This window comes from Pleuronectes platessa, chromosome 9 (genome assembly GCF_947347685.1).
Source record: "Pleuronectes platessa chromosome 9, fPlePla1.1, whole genome shotgun sequence".
NCBI lineage: Eukaryota > Metazoa > Chordata > Actinopteri > Pleuronectiformes > Pleuronectidae > Pleuronectes > Pleuronectes platessa.
This window is the reverse complement of record NC_070634.1, coordinates 27,856,085-27,874,881: the sequence shown is the minus strand read 5'-3', so window position 1 is coordinate 27,874,881 and position 18,797 is coordinate 27,856,085. Positions and strand designations below refer to the sequence as shown.

The following is an 18,797-nucleotide window of genomic DNA, read 5'->3' as shown; positions in this document are numbered from 1 at the left end:
CAAAATTCACTTATGCAACATTAATGAAAGAACATTGTGAAAGAAAAACATTTATTATGAATATAATAAAGTATAAAAACACAAATTACTAACAAACTAACTAACTAAACAAAGATGTGTGTGTGTGAGTGTGTGTCTGTGAGTCAGTGAGCTTCCCAAGATGGTGGCTTCATTAAACGTTCACAACTTCCTTAGTATGCTTTCAAAATGGTCTGACCCCCCCCCCCCCCTAAAGTGAACAGCCCCGCCCTTCTTCTGAAGTTGTTTACGACTGGGAGCGGAGGAAGGTTTAATTAGGTGAAGTGTGTGTGTGTGTCTGTGTTGGTGCTAATTATAAAAAGAGGGTAGAATGAAATGCAAAGACCATGAAGAGCATCACAAACTAACCTTACCCTCGAATAACTTCAAACCTAAAATGGTCACACACATATCAAACTCATAGACATCACACAGAATCGAACAAACAGTCTTGCTCAGCCAGTGTCTGTGAAGTCTCCTGGGTCTGTGTGGTCGTGAGGTTCTGTGGAGCTCAGCTCGTAGAATCTGACCTGAGGACATCGAGGCGCTGCTCGGAGTTTGAGAAGCTTGAGATGCGCCGAGGTTTCCTTGAGGAGATGAGTTGGAAGCTGCACCTCTGAGCTTCTCCCTCTGCAAAGCAGGAAGACAGGCCGGCCCCTCCCTGCTGGAAGCTTGATGGAAAGAGAGAGAATTGGGGCAGACCTTATATCGGCCCGGTGACCTCACAGGTCATGGGACAGAGTGACCAATAGGAGCTGACCCTGGTGGTTTTTCACACCTCTGTGTGAAGCTGAGGAATCCTGGGAGAGTGAGTTCCCTGTGTTCTGACTTTTTCCAGAACAATGGAACCTGTTGCATCCTGGGAGACTGAGTTCAGGAGGCTTCTCCAGAACAAGAGAGGATGCAGCATCAGTCTACATGAGGCCGAACCTCGGTTTCACAAAAACATGTCCCAACACAACAGAGCAAATATAAAGTCACCAAATCTAGTACTGATAGAAAATATAATTTGTGGTGATAATATAACACCTCTCAAGAAACAGTAAAACATAAATAAAAAACATAATAGTAACATTTTATAAAAATCAGTAGGTCACAAAATATCTAAGTATATGAAGTAATAACATGTATTGTATAGAAATAAAGTATAGTAGAATTAAATATATAAAATATAGTAAGTAAAAATATACTAAGTGATGAAAATGTCATAAAATGTTTTTGTATAAAATGATCCAAGTCACCTTTATATCTCTATTCTTATGAGTTTATTAGAAAGTTTTAACATTAATGTTTGTGTTTTTCAATCAGGAGCAAAGACGTCAACGTGCTCGACTTCCTGGAGATCGACAGCTGTGCTGACAGAGTCACTCCCATGTGACCGACCTCAACGATCCTATTGGCTCTCGTAACGTCCTCAACTCGTAGACAGAAAACACACGTTGTCTCTAGGACATTATGTATTATATATTATATAAAACAAAACGTTCCTGTGAAGAATCTGTGATTTGTTATCATTCCTCGTTTCCCTGAAGGAAATGTTTCATATAAAATGCAATGTGATCCGTCATGTGATCCGTCATGTGATCCGTCATGTGATCCGTCATGTGATCTGTCATGTGAGCCGTCATGTGATCCGTCATGTGATCTGTCATGTGATCTGTCATGTGATCCGTCATGTGATCTGTGTGCTGACTAATAAATGATTAAGAGACAAAGTGCAGTGTCAGCTCATTAATCACCAGTGGAATATGAACCAGACTGTAAATTATTTAACTCGATGCTTCAGGTCGTTTTTAATATGAATATAAAAGTGGTTATTTACAATGTGTGTTTAGTGAAGTGAAGTCTCGTCTTTATTCATGAGGATGAAAGATTCATTCAAATAAAGAGTTTTAATCCTGTTTGAAGGAAATTATGAAGAAATAAGACGTTAAACAACAAATTCAAGTGTTCTTTTCCAGTGAGATGAAAAAATAAATTACATCAATACAGACTCAACAGAGAAAGAAAATCTAATTTCAATTAAGACACAAAAAGATGAAAATAAAAAAGTATTTTACATTTGACTGACAAAGTTCATGTCAATAAAACAGGAAGCTACAAATGAACAAATCCTCGTGTTCTCAGACTGAACCAAAGTCAGATCTGATCTCAGAGTTTAAATTAAATTCTAATCAGTTTGAAGTCTGACAGCAGAGATGGAAATATAAGTAAAGCAAAACTTCTTTGTTTTTCTGTCAGACCAGAGGAAATAATATCAAATACACATTTCAGTTTGTGTCTTAGAGTTGAATCATAGTTTCACTGATTGACTTTTATTCTGAAGGTTTGTTTATGTGTCGTTCACAATCTGATTTACATTTTTACAGATGTTTTCTGTACAAACCTTGAGTCCAACATGTCGTCAATATGAAACAAGAAGTTTGAACCTGGTTTCATCCAGAACTCAGATTTATGTTCTTTAAGTCTCTGAGTCATTTCCATATTTAAACATTAAACCTCAGTGAATCTCTAAATCTACAAATGAAAATATCAGTTTACTGTGACATTTGACAAAAAATAGCAAATATTCAACATTTTTTACGAAGAAGTTTTGAAGGTTTTGAATTTGACAGAATCTCGTGAAGTTGTTTAATACGAGAGCATCGAACTCTCCATCAGTAGTTGAACTTTAATTCACAATATTTAAAAATATTCTTGATCAACCTTCTATCCGACTCCTCTGAAACCAGGAACCAACAAAAAAATATTAATGTTCTAAATTTCCATGTGTGGTTTTAATGCTAGCACTTTCCCTCTGCTTCTAGTGTTTGTGCTAAGCTAAGCTAATGTCTGAAGTTTTTCACTGAACGTCGTCTTTTCTTATGATCCGTCACATGTGTCTCCACGGTAACAAGCGTGTGTGAGACACTGCATGTGTTGCCGGGAGCGACAGAGCGTCTCCATGACGACCGAGTCCTGAGTCTCATCAGTAGTTTATTTTATATTAGAGTTCATGACTGAATAACAATAATATAAGTTTATGGAAATACAATTTTCACTGAAATAAAAAATACAACTAATTTTATCAGACGATGTCAGAAGTGAGACACCTGTGGCCACGCCCCTGCAGTGATGTCACACCCTGAGCATCACAGGGGAAACGCTTTAATTCTAAAGTTTATCAGCTGTAGATGATGGATCATTAAAGACTTATCAATCATTTATTGATCAGTTATTAGTCATTAGAAGAAGCTCTCTCTGATTGACAGTTTGACTTCTGACCTTCAGCTGCAGACGTTTATCGATACGAACATTTATGAATTCATTTCCAGAGTCTGTGGATCTGAAACCTTTTTTTGTTGCTTTTACTTCGTCTCATGATTCTTACTTTATTACTTTATTCATCTAATTTTTATTTCATGTCTCTAACTTCATTTAAATCTGATCAGTTTCTAATAAATCTGTGATTGATTCTGATTTTGTTGTCACTTCACTCTTCTTTTCATAGACGTGATCATAAAACACACAACAGATTTATGACAGTTTGGATTAAAGATTATCTTAATATTTTAACCTTATTGATTTAAACTGTTTAGTGATGATGAAGTCGTACATGTTGGTGAAACATGAATAAAATCACTTTCTAATAAATCCCAAGACGTTATACATGTTAGTAAAATGTTAATAAAGTTACTTGCTGTTATTTATAAATCATCAATAACAGGTTCTATAATCGATCAGTCCTGCAGCAGAAGGTCAGAGGTCAAACAGTCTCCGCCTGGAGACACAGAGATGTTTCTCAGTAACGACCAATAACTGATCTATAACTTATCACTACATGATTTTATTATACAAACATAATTCTGGCACAGTTTTGATTTGAGCTTCAGCAATAAACAGGCAATCTGCACAAAGTGGCCGAAGGTTCGTTAACAGGAAACACGACAGGAGGCGTGTCCATGGTCATGTGTTGCTCCAGATGTTCCAGATGATTCCACATTTACAATGATAACTCCATGCTAACAGCTAACCAGTCTTTACACAGAGGAGATGCTAAGCTAACGTGTGCAGCAGCGTTCACTTCACTTCCCTTTAGTCTTTAGTTCATGAACGTCTCTGTCGAGGCCCTGAGCCCTGTGTGTGTGTGAGTGTGAGTGTGAGTGTGAGTGTGAGTGTGTGTGTGTGTGTGTGTGTGTGTGTGTGTGTGTGTCTGTCTGCTTGTCAAAAGACGTTGTATCAGTCTCAGGTTTGAATCCAGTGAAAGTGTCCGTGCTGGAAGATGCATAGTGTGGACGAGTGTCGTCACAGCGGGGGGGGGAGCTGTGTGTTATGACAGGATGTCCAGTGTGACACTTCCTCTCTGTTTCTTCAAGATGGCGACGGCCTGCTCGTGCGTCGCTGCCTGAAGACTCTCTCCGTTCACCGACAGGATCTGGTCGCCTCGTTTCAGACGCCCGTCCACCGCCGCCGCTCCCTGAAACACGCCCACACAGTCACATGGTTAAGACCTCTCTAGTGCCCCCATGAGGCTGATATGAGATCAGCTGTTTGTTCCCCGCTGGGAGTCGAGTCATGTGACTGATAAGAGCCAATCAGGAAGAGAACGTGGGCGTCATCGTTTACTAAAGTCTAGGTTTCTGTTGGCCCAGATCAAAACACATCCCCATATCAACAGTGAGTGCTACAGGGGGGGGGGGGGGGGGGGGGGGGTCAGAACCACACTCAGACCTGCGGATCAGAATCACCACTGGACTCACCGGACTCACCAGAGCGTCCACCGGTTCAACCAGGACACAAAGACTTGATTTAGGATGTCAGCACCATAACAGACATTTCTTTCTTATTCTTATATTAATCTGAATATCTGAGAAAAAGACTTGTGATCCTCTGCATTTGGTATTGAGCTGAGCTAGCGTAGCTTAGCATAGAGACTGGGAGCAGGTGGAAACTGTTAGCCTGGTTCTGACCTTGCTGAAGACGGTCTTGACGTAGATGGGCAGGTCCCCGTGTGGACTCCCGAATCCTCCCACGATGCTGAAGCCGAGTCCTTCAGAGCCTTTCACCAGACTGATGCTGCGGGGCCGCGGACCCCTGAGGGGGGGGCACATTCATGATATCTGTCGATACACACTGTGTGTGTGTTTGTGTGTGTTTGTGTGTACTCACTCTGGTTCTGCTGTGTGTGTGTCGGTGTTGTCCGTCAAACTAAAGCTGCCGGACAAACTCTCCACCTGAGTGGCGATGGCGCTGATGTTGGTGTCTGCGACCACCTGACACACACACACACGCACACGCACACGCACACACACGCACACACACACACACACGTGTTAAGAATAATTCATGAAACTTGTTTCTGTTTATTTTCTCCTGCAGTGTAAATAAACAGGATTTCTAGATTAGATGCTGTGAATGTTCTGTCAGTTTGTGTGTGTGTGTCTTTGTGTCAGTGTGTGTGTCAGTCTGTGTGTCTGTGTGTGTGTCAGTCTGTGTGTGTGTCTGTGTGTGTTACCTGCATGTTGATGTCTCCATAGCTGTTCTTCAGTATGGTGACGACCTCACTGTGTGACAGACCTTCCACAGACTGACTGTTGATACTGACGATCCTGTCTCCGACCTGAACACACACACACACACACACACACACACACACACACACACACACACACACACACACACACACACACACACACACACACACACACACACACACACACACACACACACACACACACACACACACACACACACACACACACACACACCTCTTCTGTATGATTGTTGCTCTTCTCTTCATCATCTTGTTTTCTCTTGTTTTTAAAGTCTCTGTTGTTGTTTGAAAGTTGCCTCTAAAATAAATGTATTTGTTTATGACATCACTTCCTGTACCTTGAGTTGATGCGTCTTGGCGGCGACTCCATTGGCCTGAATCATGGCGATGAAGATAGGGATGTCGCCCAGCGGGCTCCCCTTCCCCCCCGCTACACTGACCCCGAGGGAGTCACTGACGCCCTGAGAGGGGGGGGGGGGGGGGGGGGAATATTAGACACCATGAGAACAGAGGTCAAAGGTCAAAGAGTCCAGTGAGAGGGAAAACGTGTGTGAGAGGAATTTACCCGTGTGAATGTCACTGTGCGGGAGCCTGCATCTACACACACACACACACACACACACACACACACACACACACACACACACACACACACACACACACACACACACACACACAAGAGATACATTAGGCCCAGCAATATTTATCCAGTTCAGTTAGAAATAAAAACTGATAATTTCTTATCAATATCTGTTACTGTGTCCAGGTTGTGTTCAGGTTGTGTTCAGCTAATTTTCAGGTTGTGTTCAGGTTGTGTTCAGTTTGTGTAAAAGTTGTGATCAGGTTGTGTTCAGTTTATGTTCAGTTAATGTTCAGGTTGTGTTCATGTTGTGTTTAGGTTGTGTTCAGGTTGTGTTCAGTTTGTGTAAAAGTTGTGATCAGGTTGTGTTCAGGTTGTGTTCAGGTTGTCTTCAGGTTATTCTGTGGGTCTCTACCTGTATTGTTGGGAGAGGAGGAAGTGATGTCAGAGGTGGACGTGACGTTGTTGTTGAGGAGCAGGGTCAAGGAGGAGGTCAAGGAGGAGGTCAAGGAGGAGGTCAAGGAGGAGGTCAAGGAGGAGGTCATGGAGGAGGTCATGGAGGAGGTCACGGCCGCAGGTTTGGAGGCCGGGGGGTCAGATGAGGCTGGGGGCTGTGTGAGGGGCGGAGCTACAACACCTGAGCTGCCTCCACTCACATGACTCATCTGCGAGAAACAGAGATCACCTCATCAACATCAGACAATATCATGAAGTGACGCTGCCAGAAGAATTATTATTATTATTATTATGATAATTATCGTATTTATATGATAATTTTCTTCTCTCTAAAATGTTACCAAAACTCTTGTAATATTGAGTATGGATCCTACGTAACGCATTTCTTCTCTATGATCTTCTCTGTTACTCTGGACATCTGTTGGACTAGTGTCTGTCCGGGAGACGGGTCCTCACATGTGTCTCTGAGGTTTCTACCTTCTCACCTGTTGAAGGTTTCACTGGTTTGACTCTTGTTGAAGAACAGAGGACGTCTCACTGGTTAAAGACCAGGAGACAAACTGGGAATATGGACTATACAAATAAAATGTGAGTGATTGATTTCCCATTAGGTAACTGATGGGTGGAAAAACACACACACCCACACACACACCCACACACACACACACACACCTGACTTCCCTGTGAGATACGTCTGGATGAGATCCAGGATGCAGCTTTGAGTCGGCCGAGCTCCAACAGGACCGGACCCCGAGCACACTGCAAGACACACACACAGACACACACAGACACGCACACAGGCACACACACAGGCACACACACAGGCACACACACAGACAGACACACACCTCTGACGCGGTTACTGGACAGATTATATTGAGCCTCTTTGTGGAAAACAGTTGTTTGTGTTACAGCAGAAGTTGATGAGTGTGTGTGTGTGTGTGTATGTGTGTGTGTGTGTGTGTGTGTGTGTGTGCTACCTTCAGGATGGCGGCCACAGTTTCCTGAGAGGCGTGTCTCGTGTCTTCTCCGTTCACTGACGTGATCTGATCTCCCTGCATCAGACGACCGTCCAGCTGAGCCACGCCCCCTCTGACCACCTCAGAGATAAACACACCACTGCCACTCCTGACACACACACACACACACGCACACATTACATCCATCCAGCAGTAGCAGACAGTGTCCTGCAGGTGGTGCTGGTGGGACTGTGTTAAGGCGGACCTCTTCCCGACGATGCTGAGTCCCAGTCCTCGGCCGCTCCTCTTCTGCAGCTCCACCTGAAACATGTCCAGCTTGTCCTCGTCTCGGTCCTGAGCCTCGTCCCTCAGCACCGTCAGGCAAACATCTGCTGGCGTCTGACGCAGGGCGGCGATCGCCTCCTCGTGGGACGCTGCCCGGAGGTCGACCCCGTTGACCTGAGTGCACACACACACACACACACACACACACACACACACACACACACACACACACACACACACACACACACACACACACACACACACACACATACACACACAAACACAGAAAAGACTGTATCATCAGTGTCTGTCCAGCAGGGGGAGACATTGTGTTTGAGTGACTGTGATGGTTTCAGTTTGTTCTCTTGTGTGATTGACATGTTCCTGGTTGTTGAGTGACTTCAGGGTCACAGGTTCATTTGTGATGAATGTCTCTCAGGCGACGTGAAGAAGAAGCTGGAGGACAAACTTCTCTGAGATGATCTCACATGAAGCTAAAGGTTTATTTGATTTACTGCTGGATCAGACAACTTCCATAGAATAAACTTAGCAATGGAATGTGTGTAATGTCAACTGGGAGAGGTTTACACCAAACTACACTAATCTGAGCAGAGCATGAAGATGAAGATGAAGATGAAGATGATCAGTCACCTCCAGTATCTGGTCTCCTGCCCACAGGCGACCGTCTCTGGCTGCAGCTCCTTCCTCATACACCTCATGGATCACTATGGCATCCTGGTGGAGAGAGAGAGAGAGAGAGCAGGGGCGAGAGAGAGTGAGAGAGAGAGAGAGAGAGAGAGAGTGAGAGAGGGAGAGATAGAGAGAGAGAGAGAGAGTGAGAGAGGGAGAGATAGAGAGAGAGAGAGAGAGCGAGTGAGAGAGAGAGCGAGAGCAGGGGCGAGAGAGGGTGAGAGTGAGAGAGCGAGAGTGAGAGAGAGAGAGTGAGAGAGAGAGAGCGTGAGTGAGAGAGAGAGAGAGAGTGAGAGAGAGAGAGAGTGAGAGAGAGCGTGAGTGAGAGAGAGAGAGAGAGTGAGAGTGAGAGCGAGAGCGAGAGAGTGAGAGAGAGAGAGTGAGAGAGAGAGAGAGCGAGAGAGAGAGCGAGAGTGAGAGAGCGTGAGTGAGTGAGAACAAGAGTGAGAGAGAGAGAGAGAGAGCGAGAGAGAGAGAGAGAGAGAGAGAGAGTGAGTGAGAGAGAGTGAGAGAGAGAGAGCGTGAGTGAGTGAGAACAAGAGTGAGAGCGAGAGCGAGAGAGAGAGGGAGAGTGAGAGAGAGTGAGAGAGAGAGAGTGAGAGAGAGAGAGCGTGAGTGAGTGAGAACAAGAGTGAGAGAGAGAGAGAGAGAGAGAGAGAGAGTGAGTGAGAATGAGAGTGAGAGAGAACGAGAACGAGAGAGAGAACGAGAGTGAAAGAGAGAAAAAAACATGTAGCAGAGTGTTGGATGTTTGTGTGTCTGTCTGTGTGTGTCGGTGGTGTGTGTGTCTGTGTGTTACCAGCTGTGTGTCTCTTCCTCCCACTATACTCAGTCCAAGTCCTGATCGACCTTTACAGATTTCTAAGATCATTTCCTGACCAGGAACCACGGCGCAGCACGACGGGTCTGAGGGGGAATATTCTTTTATTACAGACATAAATCTATAATGTTCTTCATCATCATCATCATCATCATCACAGAGTGTGTGTACCTCTGTTAACAGTCTGCAGGTCAGGGCTGATCAGAGGAGCAGCTGCTGTCTGTTTACTGGAGCTGCTGAACGACCTGCAGGACTGGACACACACACACACAGACACACACACACACACACACACACACACACACACACACACACACACACACACACACACACACACACACACACACACACACACACACACACACACTCTCTCAAAAACAACTACTGGACAAACAGATGTTCTCACCTGTTCAAAAATAAAATTCCGAAATCCACAGATTTTCCTAAACTAAACTCTTGATCAGAATAAACAATCTGAGATATTGTTTATCTTTTTAAAGCCGCATCCAAGTCAAAGACAAACATTTGATGTATTAATATCTTTAATTATCAGACTATATTGAGCATTTCAGATAATTTTGTCTAAACTGACCTCTTTCTGATCTTCAGCTCCTTCACAGCAACTTGTTCAAATTCATAAAAAACTATTAAATCGTCAAATGATTGAGGATGGACCTGATTTCTGATTCTGCTGTTACCTGCTGCTCCAGCAACGCCCGGGGAGCCTGCAGCTCGGGAACTGGGGACTCCTTTTGTCTCTGCAGGAAACACACACACACACACACACACACACACACACACACACACACACACACACACACACACACACACACACACACACACACACACACACACACACACACACACACACACACACACACACACACTGTTCTGATTCTGTGGTAGAAACCGGTTTCTGGTAGCCTGGATGCCAGACGAACTTAGCCCCGCCCACAATTTGGTCGGGCAGTTCGGTCTGGGGTCGCTCCATTGGGAAAAAATTATGGCCCGACCGGGCCAATCAGATTGTCAGGGCGGGCTTTATACGATGATTGACAGATGATCAACGGTGACGTAATCAATCAGGTCATCAAAGTGCCCTCGGGTTGAATTCGTTTTCAACAAACATGGCTGCCGCTGGCGAGCTGAGATGTGTAGATGCTGCCATTGAGTCTGTTTTAGAAGACATCGACAGCGCATTCATTTTGAAAGAGGAACACAGAACGTGGAGGCGATGCCAAAGCACCGCGCTAATCCCTATCGCCCCGGCGCTTGGCTGTTCACACCGGACACTGAAGCGACGCTGAACCGCCGGGCAGCGCTAATAATATCACCCGTTGATCCAGTAGATCGCTGCACGGCTTTGTGCCGGTCACACCGGAGGCTGGAGCACCGCGCTGCGCCAAGGCTGCCTCGGTGCTTCAGCCTCCGGTGTGACCGGCACAAAGTTTTAACATGGGAGTGGATGGGAGCCAGCTGTTATTTAAGGCTTGGCGCTGCGCTGAAGCGTCCGGTGTGAGCCCAGTAAATAACTCACAATGCGTTGCTTAGCATACGTCACATACTACGTTGCTCTGATTGGTTGTAGGTCTATCCAATTGAGCGAAGAGGAATTTTACTTCCTGGTCAGTTGAAACACGCCCCATAATTTTTTCCCAATGGAGCGACTCCAGACCGAACTGCCCGACCAAAATGTTGTGGGCGGGGCTAAGTTCGTCTGGCATCCAGGCTAGGTTTCTGGGACATTTAGACTAAAACAGAGTCTGAGAAAGTTTTCACTTTAATAAAGTAACTGATGATTCAAACCACGAAGTGAGAGGTTACATCTCTGACACTGAACAAACTCAGATTAAAACTCAAATGTAAAGTTGGAGCGGATGAGGTCACAGTTGAACACGTTTCACCAACACACTCAACAAACATGTCCACGTGTCTCCAGTCCATGTTTTGTGGTGAACCAGATCAAATCTGTTGTGGGTTAAATCCTTGTTTAGTGTCAAATTGAATTTTTCAGTGGAGGTTTAAAACGAGACGTTTGTGGTTCAAAGTGGATTCTCACTAGAATTCATGACTCCAGACTCCAGATGATCCCAGTGTCTGAACCCCACTGGTTCGGAGCGTTGACTGGAAATAAAGACGGACGACGCATCTCTCGGTAGAATATCCCTGATTCAAATTATGACCTATACTGCAGCCAGCCACCAGGGGGCGGTCAGATGATTTGGCTTCACTTTTTGGAGCTGTGATGTCGTCCATCGTTAATTACGGTCAATGGCTCGGACCAATCAGGATCCTCGGAGGTAACAGTTCATTAACGAGCAGACGGGCGAGGGCAGCACCTTTGTGAGGGTGTTGGCCTCTCTCAGACTCTGGGGGGGGCTCACGCTGCCTCTGGTCCCCTGGTTGCGTTCGGCCTCATCGTGCGTCTGGTCCGGTGGCGACGGGTCCGTCCCTGGTACCACCTCAGCTCCACCGCACAGGTGAGTGTGAGGCAGGCTCACCGGTGTCTCAGACGATGAAGAGGAGGAGGAGGATGGTGGTGGCGGGTGGAGCGCCAGGCTGTCGGGGGGGCACGGCCCTTCTGAGGGGGCGGGGACACCAGGTGCAGCTGGAAAGACGCCCTGCAGAGGGCGATGTTGCTCAGTGAGAGTTACAGTGTTGATTTAACAATATTCACATTAAAGTTGCTGAACTGTGCTCAATGGTGTCCACATACTGCTGGCCTTGTGTGTGTATCTGTGTGTGTCTGTGTGTGTGTGTGTGTTTGTGTTCAGGTGTGTGTGTCGTTACCTCAGGGCTGAGCACAGGGGGAGGAGGGGGAGGAGGGAAAGGGGGGACAGCCATCTGGTTTATTGCATCTTCATTTCTACAGAGGGTGGGGGGGGGGGGGGGGTAAGGGGATGAGATCAGAATCAGCTGCATCATGATAATAGAAAAATTTTAATTTCATTAGTTTTAACATTGATACACACAGACACACACACACACGGGTCAGCTGTTGCAGGCACACAACAGCTGCAATGACACAACTGACACAACCACAGACACATCGACTCAGACACACAACATAACAGGAGGTTTGTCGTGAACTGAGTTCAGTTTCTGATGAACCTCAGATCATCGGTGAGTTCAAGGTCAACAGGTCAATGTGGAGAAGGTCAGACTACAGAGGGAACGACGCCACCAACAGGCGACCACAGGAAACACAGCTCGATTCAACCTGATCTATAGATATACACCACAGCTCGACTCAACCTGATCTATAGATATAAACCACAGCTCGACTCAACCTGATCTATAGATATACACCACAGCTCGACTCAACCTGATCTATAGATATACACCACAGCTCGACTCAACCTGATCTATAGATATAAACCACAGCTCGACTCAACCTGATCTATAGATATAAACCACAGCTCGACTCAACCTGATCTATAGATATAAACCACAGCTCGACTCAACCTGATCTATAGATATACACCACAGCTCGACTCAACCTGATCTATAGATATAAACCACAGCTCGACTCAACCTGATCTATAGATATAAACCACAGCTCGATTCAACCTGATCTATAGATATACACCACACCTCGATTCAACCTGATCTATAGATATACACCACAGCTCGACTCAACCTGATCTATAGATATAAACCACAGCTCGACTCAACCTGATCTATAGATATACACCACAGCTCGACTCAACCTGATCTATAGATATAAACCACAGCTCGACTCAACCTGATCTATAGATATAAACCACAGCTCGACTCAACCTGATCTATAGATATACACCACACCTCGATTCAACCTGATCTATAGATATAAACCACAGCTCGACTCAACCTGATCTATAGATATAAACCACAGCTCGATTCAACCTGATCTATAGATATAAACCACAGCTCGATTCAACCTGATCTATAGATATACACCACAGCTCGATTCAACCTGATCTATAGATATAAACCACAGCTCGATTCAACCTGATCTATAGATATAAACCACAGCTCGATTCAACCTGATCTATAGATATACACCACAGCTCGATTCAACCTGATCTATAGATATAAACCACAGCTCGATTCAACCTGATCTATAGATATACACCACAGCTCGACTCAACCTGATCTATAGATATAAACCACAGCTCGACTCAACCTGATCTATAGATATACACCACAGCTCGACTCAACCTGATCTATAGATATACACCACAGCTCGACTCAACCTGATCTATAGATATAAACCACAGCTCGACTCAACCTGATCTATAGATATAAACCACAGCTCGACTCAACCTGATCTATAGATATAAACCACAGCTCGACTCAACCTGATCTATAGATATACACCACAGCTCGACTCAACCTGATCTATAGATATAAACCACAGCTCGACTCAACCTGATCTATAGATATACACCACAGCTCGATTCAACCTGATCTATAGATATAAACCACAGCTCGATTCAACCTGATCTATAGATATAAACCACAGCTCGATTCAACCTGATCTATAGATATAAACCACAGCTCGATTCAACCTGATCTATAGATATAAACCACAGCTCGATTCAACCTGATCTATAGATATAAACCACAGCTCGACTCAACCTGATCTATAGATATAAACCACAGCTCGACTCAACCTGATCTATAGATATACACCACAGCTCGACTCAACCTGATCTATAGATATAAACCACAGCTCGACTCAACCTGATCTATAGATATAAACCACAGCTCGATTCAACCTGATCTATAGATATAAACCACAGCTCGATTCAACCTGATCTATAGATATACACCACAGCTCGATTCAACCTGATCTATAGATATAAACCACAGCTCGATTCAACCTGATCTATAGATATAAACCACAGCTCGATTCAACCTGATCTATAGATATACACCACAGCTCGATTCAACCTGATCTATAGATATAAACCACAGCTCGATTCAACCTGATCTATAGATATACACCACAGCTCTGATGATTTGACACAATTCACAGAGGAATCACAAACGTCTCTTAACTTGTTCAAACCAACTTGTCTTCAGTCCGTCTCATTCATGACAAAGTGAACGAGACGGTTCCACCAGCAGGGACACTGAACCCCCCCCCCCCCCCCCGTTTCCATGGCGATGTGTCGGGCGGCTCAGGCCCTGTCGACATCCCATCGCTCATTGCCGTGGCGACCTTTACCCAGAGATAAATCACTGAGCCGGTGAACACGACTTTAACGAGATTCTCAGGTTCCCTCATCGACCGCTGGAGTAAATCCTGTCTGAAGGAGAAATGACGGAGGAAACTCTTAATGAGGCCGTGGTGAAACACAACAGCTGCTCACTTCACAGCAGCTGATCTACCCTGGAGGAGGAGGAGGAGGAGGAGGAGGAGGAGCAGAGTTTAATCCTCTGGTATCTGCATCGAGCAGGACAAACCCCCAGGTTAAATCTGAGACCCATGACTGGTTGGAGTGAGTGGTCTCAGCCTCTGAGGATCTGTGTGTACGAGGTCATGTTCCAGTGACCTTCTTCTTCCCACTGACCAGCTCCACCCTCAGCTCCACCCTCAGCTCCTCCCTCAGCTCCTCCCTCAGCTCCTCCCTCAGCTCCACCCTCAGCTCCACCCTCAGCTCCACCCTCTGAGTCTCCAGCCTCAGCTCCTCCCTCAGCTCCACCCTCAGCTCCTCCCTCAGCTCCTCCCTCAGCTCCACCCTCTGAGTCTCCAGCCTCAGCTCCACCCTCAGCTCCACCCTCAGCTCCACCCTCTGAGTCTCCAGCCTCAGCTCCACCCTCAGCTCCACCCTCTGAGTCTCCAGCCTCAGCTCCACCCTCAGCTCCTCCCTCTGAGTCTCCAGCCTCAGCTCCTCCCTCAGCTCCACCCTCAGCTCCTCCCTCAGCTCCTCCCTCAGCTCCTCCCTCAGCTCCTCCCTCAGCTCCACCCTCTGAGTCTCCAGCCTCAGCTCCACCCTCAGCTCCACCCTCAGCTCCTCCCTTAGCTCCACCCTCAGATCCTCCCTCAGCTCCTCCCTCAGCTCCTCCCTCAGCTCCTCCCTCAGCTCCTCCCTCAGCTCCTCCCTCAGATCCTCCCTCAGCTCCTCCCTCAGCTCCTCCCTCAGCTCCACCCTCAGCTCCTCCCTCAGATCCTCCCTCAGCTCCTCCCTCAGATCCTCCCTCAGCTCCTCCCTCAGCTCCTCCCTCAGCTCCTCCCTCAGCTCCACCCTCAGCTCCACCCTCAGATCCACCCTCAGCTCCTCCCTCAGCTCCACCCTCAGCTCCACCCTCAGCTCCTCCCTCAGCTCCACCCTCAGCTCCTCCCTCAGCTCCTCCCTCAGCTCCACCGTCTGCACGTTCTGTGAGGAGCTAACGTGCTAACGTGCTAACGTGCTCCACAGACTGTAAATAAAGGAACAAACTTGACTGCATCACATTGTGAACCAATGAGAAACTGCTTTATCACGTCTCCTGTCTCAGAGGTCTTCTTGTTCACAAGCTCAGACAAACGACGACGCCTTCAAACAGGAGCATGTGTTTTCCCTGAATTCCCAGAATGCCTTGCAGTCCTACCTGAGCAGGATGAGTTTCACCCTGGAGCCGGCGCCCTTAATGATGGCCGACGCGTTCTGGTGGCTCCGCCCATAAAGAATCTGGTTGTTGATCTGCCAAAAAAAAAAACAGAGAATGTTTCTTTATTTACACAAATAAATCAGAATAAATCACCAAAATCAGTAAGTGTGAAAGATCCTCACTTTAAAGTCACTGATTCCACCAGACTCACATGTGTGTGTGTGTTGTGTACGTGTTGTAGTGTGTGTTGTGTATTTGTTCCTCAGCATCTATTTATCCTGGCGTCTCTGTCACAGCTGTGAGGAAAAGGGGCGAGCGAGGCAGAGACACTAATGGAGAAAATGTCCAGCGTCTCTCTCTCTCTCTGACACATGGTTACTTGCTCACTTGTCTACAGATGTTGTGTTGTGGTTTATCTCATGTTCGTCATGTGACTTCATGTCACATGATGTGATGGGATGTCACGTGATGTCCTACAGCAGGAGACCTTCTCACCTCCAGCAGCTCGTCTCCCACCCGGATGCGTCCGTCTCGAGCCGCCGCTCCTCCAGGACTGAGTCCGACCACGAAGATGCTGAGGAGGGAACGATCCCTGTTTCCTGCCAGACTGAGACCCAGACCCTGACGCTCCTTCTCCACCTCCACGCACAACAGCTCCCCCTGCAGGTCTCCGTATCGCTCACACCAGCGCTCTGCAGCAGCAAGAGGAAGAGGGAGAGGAAGAAGAGGGAGAGGAAGAGGAAGAAGAAGAGGAAGAGGAAGAAGAAGAGGAAGAGGAAGAAGAAGAAGAAGAAGAAGAAGAAGAAGAAGAGGAAGAGGGAGAGGAAGAGGAAATGTCAGGGGGAGAGCGAAAAATCACAAAAACGAAAACATCTCAGCAGGAACTTTTTTACTTGGTTTCCTGTTCTGAGAAAACAGAACAGGAAACAGACAAAACTGTGGAAAATAAGTAAATAAATGAAAAGTGACTCCAGGTAGGACAGAGGAGGAGGAAGAGGAGGAAGAGGAGGAGGAGGTGCTGGTCTGAGGAGAGAGGAACAGAAAGATCAGTGTATAAGAGAAGACTTGGTGGGAGGAGAGAGGAGTTAGGAGAAAACAAGAGGAGGATTCAAGAGATGCAGATAATTCAATAAGAAGAGTGAGAGCTGGAGGATTAAATTCAGTGTCAAACTAAATTCTGTTTAATCGTCTGTGAAATATAAAGCAGATTCAAAACAGAGACTCCATCACTTTGTTCAGTGAGAACTGTGAAAGAGTGAAGCCGGCTGCAGTTCACTGAACAAACATGATGATCAGCTCGAACTGAATCCTGAGAGACACAGATTCACGTTCAGCTCGTTCAGGTGTTTCTGTTCATGATTGGTAAAGTTCCTCAGAGTTTGTCAGCTGAGACCGACTCCTGATTGGTCGAGCATGTGCATGGGCGGGGCCTCTATATCACGGCTCCACCCCACAATCACTGTTGCACAGACTGACTGCAAATGATGTCATCACCACAAGATGGCAGTGTTTGTATTGGAGATAATTTGGCTTCAGTTCTAAAGAGGTGGAGACGGGTTTCACTTCAAAACTCTAGACCTTGGTACCGCGACCGGGTCGGGTCCACATCCAGGACATGGTCTACAAAGAGGGTCAGAGCCGGCTCTACTTCCTGAGGAGGCTGATCCCCAGGGCCATTCGGCTTCATAATGCCTATACTAGCCTCATGCACAGACTTTACCACTTACATATTCTTATATATTTATATTTATATATATCTTATTGTACTATCCACTCCAGCAGCACAAGAACACTTTCATTCTAGACACTGACACATCACATCATTGCATTCTGTAGCATAGGGTCAGACCCATTCATGTACCTGTATCTGCAATGTTCTACCTGTGTATATGTGTTTGATGTATGTATGTCGGTTAAGTGTATAAGTCTATAAGCTACTGGATGATCTAAATGATAAAGTATCCATCTATCTTTCTATCTATCCATCTAACAGCCCCGCCCCCCCCCCCCACCCCACTCCGCACTAACACTCAGAGGTGAAGGACAAAGCTGATAGTTACACTTCATGTTTCTGAAGACGTCTTACATCTCGACCATGTTTATGATCTTTTTATGTGACATTAAACTGTTTTCAGAGCAGCAGCTGATCTGGAGTCAGCTTTTAGGATCGACTCCACGTTGAAGCTTCTGCAGCGAGTGAGGGAATAAATCATGTGACTGACAGAAGAAACAATTCCCTGGTTCTCTCTGGTGTTTGACACTTTGTGTTGAGTGTGATCGTCCTCATGCAGAGAGACAGACACACACACACACAACAAACATCAAGTTCTGTACAACATCTGGATTAGAGGTCATCCACTAAAAATAATGTTACTCCAGGTAAGACTGCAGAGTAGAGGCATGTGAATGCAACAAACACACACACACACACACACACACACACCCTGCAGTGTGTTGACAGCGGTGAGTCAGTCTGTCTCACACTGATGAACACTGTCATTCTAGAAAACCCTGCAGTGTGTTCATGTGCCGCGAGCAAGGTGACTTGTCCCAGTTAATCATGCACAAGGTGTGAATACAAGAGAAAGTAGCTTCCCTCCAGCTATGTGTGTGTGTGTGTGTGTGTGTGTGTGTGTGTTAGAATGAATCACCATGTTCTAGTAGGAGCTGGTAATGTGCAGATTGACCTGAGTAGAGGCTGAAATACACACACACACGCACAAACACACACACAGTGTCCGTCTCTTCTGTGAACTTCCTGTTTGTTGGGTTTGTGTTTCCTGTTTTATTTGTGTCTGTCGGGGAGGGGGGGGGGGGGTTGTGTCTCCTCAGAGCGTCACGATCGTTCTCCGGTGTCTGACTCTGTGTTTTCATCTC

General features: G+C 46.1%; 2 protein-coding genes across 2 annotated transcripts in view; one reads left to right on the top strand and one right to left on the bottom strand.

Annotated features, from left to right (window-relative positions):
- Nucleotides 1-1,801, top strand: part of pdzk1ip1 (PDZK1 interacting protein 1) — a 5,084-nt gene extending 3,283 nt beyond the window's left edge. Inside the window, exon 3 of the mRNA XM_053429862.1 lies at nt 1,327-1,801. Within this exon, the coding sequence (XP_053285837.1) occupies nt 1,327-1,396 (70 nt within the window). The 3' untranslated portion in view covers nt 1,397-1,801. The remainder of the gene's footprint in view (nt 1-1,326) is intronic.
- Nucleotides 1,802-1,844: 43 nt separating this feature from the next.
- The window catches only part of patj (PATJ crumbs cell polarity complex component), a 65,606-nt gene continuing 48,653 nt past the window's right edge, over nt 1,845-18,797 (bottom strand). The window contains exons 30-47 of the mRNA XM_053431524.1: nt 16,416-16,612; nt 15,921-16,012; nt 12,132-12,207; nt 11,681-11,962; nt 10,040-10,099; nt 9,513-9,594; nt 9,321-9,427; nt 8,483-8,566; nt 7,812-8,005; nt 7,568-7,715; nt 7,260-7,346; nt 6,547-6,796; nt 6,117-6,148; nt 5,890-6,012; nt 5,513-5,617; nt 5,167-5,270; nt 4,968-5,091; nt 1,845-4,474 (exon numbers count right to left, since the gene is read on the bottom strand). Coding sequence (XP_053287499.1) covers nt 4,328-4,474; nt 4,968-5,091; nt 5,167-5,270; nt 5,513-5,617; nt 5,890-6,012; nt 6,117-6,148; nt 6,547-6,796; nt 7,260-7,346; nt 7,568-7,715; nt 7,812-8,005; nt 8,483-8,566; nt 9,321-9,427; nt 9,513-9,594; nt 10,040-10,099; nt 11,681-11,962; nt 12,132-12,207; nt 15,921-16,012; nt 16,416-16,612 — 2,294 coding nt within the window. The 3' untranslated portion in view covers nt 1,845-4,327. The remainder of the gene's footprint in view (nt 4,475-4,967; nt 5,092-5,166; nt 5,271-5,512; nt 5,618-5,889; nt 6,013-6,116; nt 6,149-6,546; nt 6,797-7,259; nt 7,347-7,567; nt 7,716-7,811; nt 8,006-8,482; nt 8,567-9,320; nt 9,428-9,512; nt 9,595-10,039; nt 10,100-11,680; nt 11,963-12,131; nt 12,208-15,920; nt 16,013-16,415; nt 16,613-18,797) is intronic.